This window comes from Montipora foliosa, chromosome 4 (genome assembly GCF_036669935.1).
Source record: "Montipora foliosa isolate CH-2021 chromosome 4, ASM3666993v2, whole genome shotgun sequence".
NCBI lineage: Eukaryota > Metazoa > Cnidaria > Anthozoa > Scleractinia > Acroporidae > Montipora > Montipora foliosa.
In genome coordinates, this window is record NC_090872.1 from 27,627,004 (window position 1) to 27,634,503 (window position 7,500).

The window sequence follows — 7,500 nt, forward strand, 5'->3', positions numbered from 1 at the left end:
CCCCGGTTTTATCAAACGATGTGGAAATCTGAGGGAATTGTCTTTGTTTATTTTTTTATGCTAACAATACACGACTTTGAATCGCTTTCAGGATGTTAACCGTGGGAACAGCTATATTTTGATTGCATTTATTGACTAGTTACAGTCGCGACAAATACATGCGTTGTACGTGTAGCTCTTAATCCGGTCGAATACTGTTAGAAATCGGTGGAAAAGTACTCTGAAGGCAAGATTCGCGAAAAAAAAATTGCGATTTTCCCAAAACGCGATGTGAAAATGAAATTAGAAAACGTTCAAATTTGCCGCCATTTTGGATCACCATTCACCTTAGTCTTCTCTCGAGTCTTCCCGGTCACAATACTGCTGTGACGTAGATTAAGGAACACGTGACTTCAAGTGAAAAAGGAATAGCGATATAAACAGTATAGTAAGGAATAATTCCTTTGAAAATGCCTAAAAGATGCGTAACCACTCGATGTAACAACACAGCTGATCCTAAAAAAGAATAAGTATACGTAGGAATCCTTCAACTCGCAAAACGCAATACCTCAAAAAAGAAGGAAAAATGGGTGCAGATTTTGTCTTGGCAAAAAGAAGCCCGGTAAAACTTCTTCACTGTGCTAGATTCACTTCAAAGAGTATGACTTTCAGTATTGTATGGACAGCAAAACGAAAAGATCGTTGAAGGCGGATGAGATTCGCTTACAGGAACAGTCGACATAAGCGTTGACTTTAATTCCCTCGCGAGACCTTCCTTATCCTCTTGTTTTTTTCTGTAACTTTGTAGCCATTCCTCGTCTGCTAATGGTTCTTCCACGTAGGGTTCGGTGTAGTTCTGGGTTTCAGTGCTAGCGCTGGATGACTCGTCGAGACCGGCAACTACTCGCCTCAAATTCTTTCTTTTTTAATCGACAGTTTATTCACTTCCAGATTCAGAGGCACTTTCCTTGATGATAGAACCTTGAATTTGGTTATTTCACGTCGTCATTTAGGAGATGACGGCAAAAAAATGTACCAAAATGTAAAACGCACGTGTAGAGCGTGCAGAGCGTGAAGAGTCATTGTTTTTGCTCACTAAAGCTATTCAGTTTGTAGCGTCGTCGTTTGCGTCGGCGTCGTCGTTTCGTAAGCTCCCTGATACCAGCGCAGGTTTACCTCAGTGTTGCCCATACCCCAACTAACTCATGTGGGGGAGGGGGGGGGGGGTTCAAACATGTTCTTTCTAGGTGTCCAGTTCAGAAGGTCATCAACTGAAGTCAGTTCTGCATTATTTGGAATACTTTCAAATGCTGTACAGTCAGCGTATTACACATTTGAACACGACCTTGCATTTCTACAGGTATGGAGTCGCCAAAGTCATCGATGAATATAATGAACAATTGTAATAGAGAAAATATGACTGATCCTTGTGGTACATGTACACCTGCCGAGGGAGCTTAACTTCTTGTGTTCTGTCTAGGAGAACGCTAAATCTGTAATCATTGCCAAAAGGACGCATTGTTTTTTTCTTTCCTTTAGCTTTGAGGGAATAATCGAGAGATCAACCAGGTTGAAGGACTAGCTGAGGGTCTCCCAGGGGGGAGAAATTGGCCTATGTTCCCATGTTCCCACACGTTTTTCTTACTTGTTCCTCTTTCAATAAATTTCCTTACCACTTATCACCACCCTCCATTTCCTGCCGCAAAAGAAAACGAGGTAAAAGAAGAACATAGATTATATGTGACGTTCAATTTGTGTGACACATTATCTCAAGCATTTGCGCGAAATTCACAATCCATCAGAGTGGGATGAGTATTAGAGCCAACCTTAACTGTCCTAGTCAAACATAATACATAAATTCGTCAAAATTTGCCCTCTTTTCTGTTCGTCTTGATCTTCTCGGTGTGGTATTTGTTTGTTCTTGGTCTTCTCCCACATATTCCATGGCTTTTTCGATGGTGTCTGATTCAACATGACCGATCATGTGAGATTGATAATGTATAAATTCGTTCTCAGTCATTTCAATTATTTTGTCATCAACGAAGCTTTCTTTCAAAGATCCTCATATGTCCTTAATACTGATTTCCCAGTCCGCCTCTTCTGTGAAAGTTAACGGATCGAACACATCGGCATCAAAACACATTGGACTTGCTTTTTTGGAAGCAGTGGTTAAATCTTGCTAAAATACATACAATTTAATTTTGCCAGATGAAGCATCTGAGGCAAGATAGGCAATGTCACCAGACGACTGGACAAGATCACTTGACCCCTTCTTTGATCCCCTCTTCCTTCTTGCAATAACTACTGTTGGGCCATTAATTTTCATATCGCGCATAAAAATCGCTCGTAAAAAGCCAATGTTGAGCTGATGGCGATGCTTCGTACTTTTTCGATGTACTGTTCAAAATGTGACCAGAAAGAAAGCGTGTCGGTCTCATGAAAAGAAATCAAATCATTTAATTGTCACTGCGAGTCGAAAACAAGGTGCTTTTTTTGCTTACTGAAAGAGAAATTTCAACCATGAAAGACATAATGTGTGCAAAGTCGGGATGACAGTGTTTTCAAGTGCGGCAGAAAATTTCCTCTCCTTCGAACGGTCGGTTTGTTATATTGTTACAGTGTAGTAAACACAGTGTATTAATTTCTCAACTCTATAAAATGATGCAACTAAGTTCGTGTAGGATCGAATTTCATAACTTTCTTCGCCTTCAAAGATGTTGACGGCATCTTTTGTTCTTTTTCTTCCACCTTCCGGAATAGCATTTGTGACCAGCTTTTAATGTCACTATCACTAGACTCCAGAAAATGAGTTTGTTGTTCTTCCATGTAAAATGAAAGCTCTCCTGCTGCCTTTTATCCACTTGTTTTGTTTCTTTTCAACGGAAATGATCGCTACAGCATTTTGCTGGGCAAATATCCACGCAAACGGGCGTTATTGCGTGATATTGCACCATACGCCATTTAACCCTCCGGCTTTGGCTGCTCTCATGCATTTCTCAGAGTCTAATATGTAACAATAAAGGAATAAAGCACCATGTTACGTAAATTAGCAGATAAAATCGCCCGAAAATTAACGGGTGGGATATAATAGCTCATCTACCATGATGGCTAAGCCAATCAAAACTCTAGAATAGCATTATCCAGTGATCTAGTCAAGAATTGGTTCATGCTTAGCATGCGTATATCGAGTTTGGATGCACGCGAGAGGTTGGTAAGCACCAAAGAAGCGGAAGAGTCGCTCGAGGCGATATCCTAGCTTCTCGAGAGTTTAGCAAACTCCCAGGTGCATCCATAACTCGATATATGCACAGCTAAAAGCACGAACCAATTCTTTTATAACATAGCGACATCAACTTGGGCGATTGACTACAAAATTCTATCAACGCACGGCGAGGGAAAACAAAGGATCTTATTGGCTGGTTAAAATCACGCCACAAGAACGATTCATCTGGTTTTACTAAATGTTGAAAACGAAGGATTCGCTTCCTATGTTAAAGAAAACATTGGCAATCAAAGTCAAAGCACTCAATCAAAATGTAGACAAACAAAGTCAAAATTCCCAAGTAAACAAAGGGTTTGGCTTATGGAGAATGATGCCGAGTTCACATTGCCATGCACATTGCAGTCGCTGAAGACGCACTCCAGGAAACTTGCAGTTTTTTCTCAGTGCACCAAGCTAATGCACCAGTCGATTGAAACCCCCACTTCCCAGGTCTCGGGGAAGGGTGGAGGATTATAGGGGCATTGAAGCGCTCTTGAAGAACAATCTGTTCCCCGGGGTGGTGCATTTGACTGATTTTGACTTTGGGTCCCGTCCCCACGTGGGGCAAGAGTAGAACTGGGAGCAAGCACTAGCATTCGAGTTTCTAAAGATGGCGGAAAGCGTGAGAAAGGTAAAGCTTGGTTTTCATGAGTGACGCAAGCGCAAGCATAAGAGGGTTGACGCAAGTATTAGCACAAGCGCAAACACGAGCATAAGGATCAAACGTTTTCCTTTTCCTTGTGCTTGCGCTTATGCTTCCGTTCGCATGTGTCGTGTGAAAGCGAAACGCAGCATAAGCACAAGGAAATTTTCTATGTCTGGCCAATTAAAGCACTCGTTCCAGATTCTCCGCGTCTGAGCATTTAAACAAAATGACGGATGCCGTGGTTGCTATTTAATGCCTTTGTCGACGTTCGTTTTCACTAGCATAAGCTACTTATGCTTGTGCTTGTGCTTGCGTCGCTAAAGAAAACCAGGCTTAAGAGCCCCCCGGGGGGGGGGGGGGGATACTCTCTTATATACGCTATATAGGTATGTGCCGCCTGATAGGGTAGGGGTTTTTGAGGGGCTCAGAGTATCCCTATTGGTTTTTTATGGTATTGTGATCCTTAGGCCTGTTTCAAACGTCGAATTTTTGCCGCGTCGAATTCAATTATTTGCATTATTTGCAGCAGGAGTTCGATTGAATTTGTGTCGGCAGAGAATTCAAGTTCGACCTCGTCAACCGCGCGTTACGACTCAAATCCGACATGGTTTCACACGTCGATCTTCTGCCGCGTCTAATGTAACGCATACATTACAAAATGACCGAATTATCAGCGGTTTCAACGTTGTACATGCGCACTGTGTGTTGGCAAGATGGCGGCCGAAATCCAAATGTGTTACTCGTGTTTTTCAGACACGAAATATACGTGTTTAAAATGTGAGTTTCCATTTTGTAACAAATGTACGACTTTCGAGCCGAATGAAGATGTCTCAGGCTGGAGTTTGGGAGCGGAGAGTTGGGTACTGTGACCTCTGCTTCACGGAAAAAAAAGGCAGAAAAGCACCTCTTGCTAGTTGTTCTACTTCCACTACATGTGGTTCGAGTTCTACACGTAAAAGGTGAGGGCAAGTTTTAAGTCACACACAACTTTTATTTCTGTGACAACCTCTGAGTTTGTGAGCTTGGAAAAATGTTTTATAGACACAATTGTTTAAGGGCGAATTCTTAAAATGGCAATTGTTTGCAAATCTACTAGACTGTTCGATTGTCCCAAAAAAATGACACACTTCACATGAAACTTCACTTCACTTGTCATAAGCTGTTGTTGAAATGCATCTATATTGCAAACAAATATTGCAATGCACCTATATTACAAACAAATATTAGTGTATTTGCCTCATTTCTTCGTGAGCCCCAAGAGTGCATGACCCTGGGGTAATTTGACATTTGGAGATTTTGAAAGTCAATACATCCACCCCTGAGAGATATCCAGTTTGTCAAATATGCTCTAAAAATCATAAACCATTTATTTCAAGGCCAGTGATGAACAACCTCAACAGAGACAGCGGTATTTTAAGATCCCGACGGCCTTGATTACCAGTTGTACGGAAACATGAGTCAACCTGACTCTTGAATAGGCATGAAATAAATAGGACAAATAAATAAATAAATAAATAAATAAATAGCATAAAATAACTAAATAAAGTAATAATAATAATAATAATCCAATTGAGACCTTCGGTCTCGTGGCTGCATAACCGTCTCGAATTATCCTAACCTCCCCTCGTATTTGCATCAGAGTATGTAGACACAGTAACTACAGTAAACAGGCTACAAATTTACAAGCCAATCAACTTAATTATGATTGGCATATGATACGTTAGATACTATTTTTTAAATGAGCTTTCTGATTGACATGAGCCATGACTTGAAAACAATTGAACTCTTTGCACTGGTCATTTTTAGCAGAGGTTGATGTGTAGTGATTCAAACCGCACAAAAATCTCCGTGAAGGAGGGTATTTAGATAAAATCCACAAACAATTTAAAACTCAAAAGATGAAAAATCGTTATTGGATAAAATTTGGGGAAATTGTTATAGCTATTTTTACTGGACAATGTTTTTAAAATCTGAATATTTCAGAAACCTGGGGCAACCACATACCCATTCCCTTCTTCCCTCCCCTAGTGCTTCTTTTCTTAAAGACATCATTTGGTGCCTGGATATCTGAGCTCTACAAATTTTTATTAAGTCTGCAAGCTTTTTTTTTCTAGATACAAGATCGGTTGTGTGAAATGCCTTTCTTTAGGCAGAGTTCTGCAATATCAAAACCCTTGTCTGTAAGAACTAGTTTCCCTTTGTTGACCTTGTCTAGAACCCCACACTGCTCAGTGATGTCTCGGTCTGATATTGTCCCTGGGTAAGTCTCACTGCAGCAAAGCAGACCACCATGAGGGTAAATCCACATTGTTGTTTTGCCAGTAGTGTGGTTCTTGTAGTTGGTGAAAGTAATATTGACATCAAAATTTTCGGACTGTGAAATCCAGGTCTCTGTAGCATCTTCCAAAGCTTCTGCCTCAACAAATTCAGCATCTTTAAATACTTTTGGAAGAAATGTCTCCACAAATCCTGGTAAAGGGCTGAGGTCAAGACACTCAAATAGGGTAGACAAAAATACTGCCCATGCAACAAAGACTCTTGAAATAGTAACCTCGCTACTCTGTGTCATCCATGCCATCACCTTAAGATGCAGGGAGTGTCTACAAACTGTCAGAAAAGTCATCAACTCTGTCCTCAGGTCCATTTTCCTATTCTTTGAAACTAGCCCTCCAGATGTACAATTTGGGTACTGTAACAGGTGAGTAAAGGGATCAATGCATTCGAACAAACAGTCAAATTCAGCTGTAGTAAGTCCAGTCAAATCAAAACATTTGTTCGGTTGTTCCTTTATGCTACTGTAAGCAAACTGCCCCCTCCTCATTTCAGAACGAATTTGATCGATTTTGCTCTCTTGCGTTTTCACTTTCTTCATCAATTCAGATACTTGATCCTGAAGTTTCATAAATTCCTGCTCCTTCTCGGTAAGCCTTGCAAGAAAATCACTTTCAATGTTATTTTGCTTTAGTTCGCAGCCAGTATTTGGATCTAAGCTCTCAGCATCATGTGAGTCCTGTTCCTCTCGAGTTCTGACCAATAACCGTCTCTTTGGTTTTGGACTTGCTGTATCCTTCTTATCAAGCGCACGCTTCGCAGCAACAAGCTTTTTTCTCTCTCTTTGTTACGGATGATTTTGAGTTTTCAAGTCTTTTCACATACTCTGGAGAACAAACACGGCCTGGAAGATCCTCCAAGTTTTCTCGCTTTCCAGAGGACCAGTGCTTCGAGCAAATTACTGCTTTCTTCCAGTTGATATTGCAATTTTTTAGCACTTTCGCATGAGCTGTTTTTAAGCTCACATTGCTCTCTATCCCTCTGGGCGAATAGTATTCTAGCCCAGGAGTCTGTGATCTCCAATTGCTAATGCTTAGCACCCCTGCACAGTTCCAATGCCACTTTTTCTCTGTCTTTCCTCTCAGCGATTCAAATCTTGCCGCCACCATCGCCATCTTCAAAATTTGTCCGGCGGGCTCAAGACTTGTCCCCAGTTTCTCACGATATGAAAGTCGGCACAGGGCGGAATAATACAAAAATTGTGAAATTCTATGACGTCGTTGAAGCGGTCCATAATTGCGCCTTGAAGTGCTTTCATTTTTAACTAGCTTGGTTCTTTCAT

General features: G+C 41.0%; 1 protein-coding gene across 1 annotated transcript; it reads right to left on the reverse strand.

Moving 5' to 3' along the window:
- Positions 1-5,997: 5,997 nt before the first annotated feature.
- LOC138001169 (uncharacterized) lies at positions 5,998-7,333 on the reverse strand. The gene is made up of 2 exons (XM_068847827.1): positions 7,044-7,333; positions 5,998-7,000 (listed from the first exon to the last, which is right to left on the reverse strand). The coding sequence occupies exons 1-2, from the start codon at positions 7,331-7,333 to the stop codon at positions 5,998-6,000; spliced, it is 1,293 nt and encodes a 430-aa protein (XP_068703928.1).
- Between the last annotated feature and the right edge of the window lie 167 nt (positions 7,334-7,500).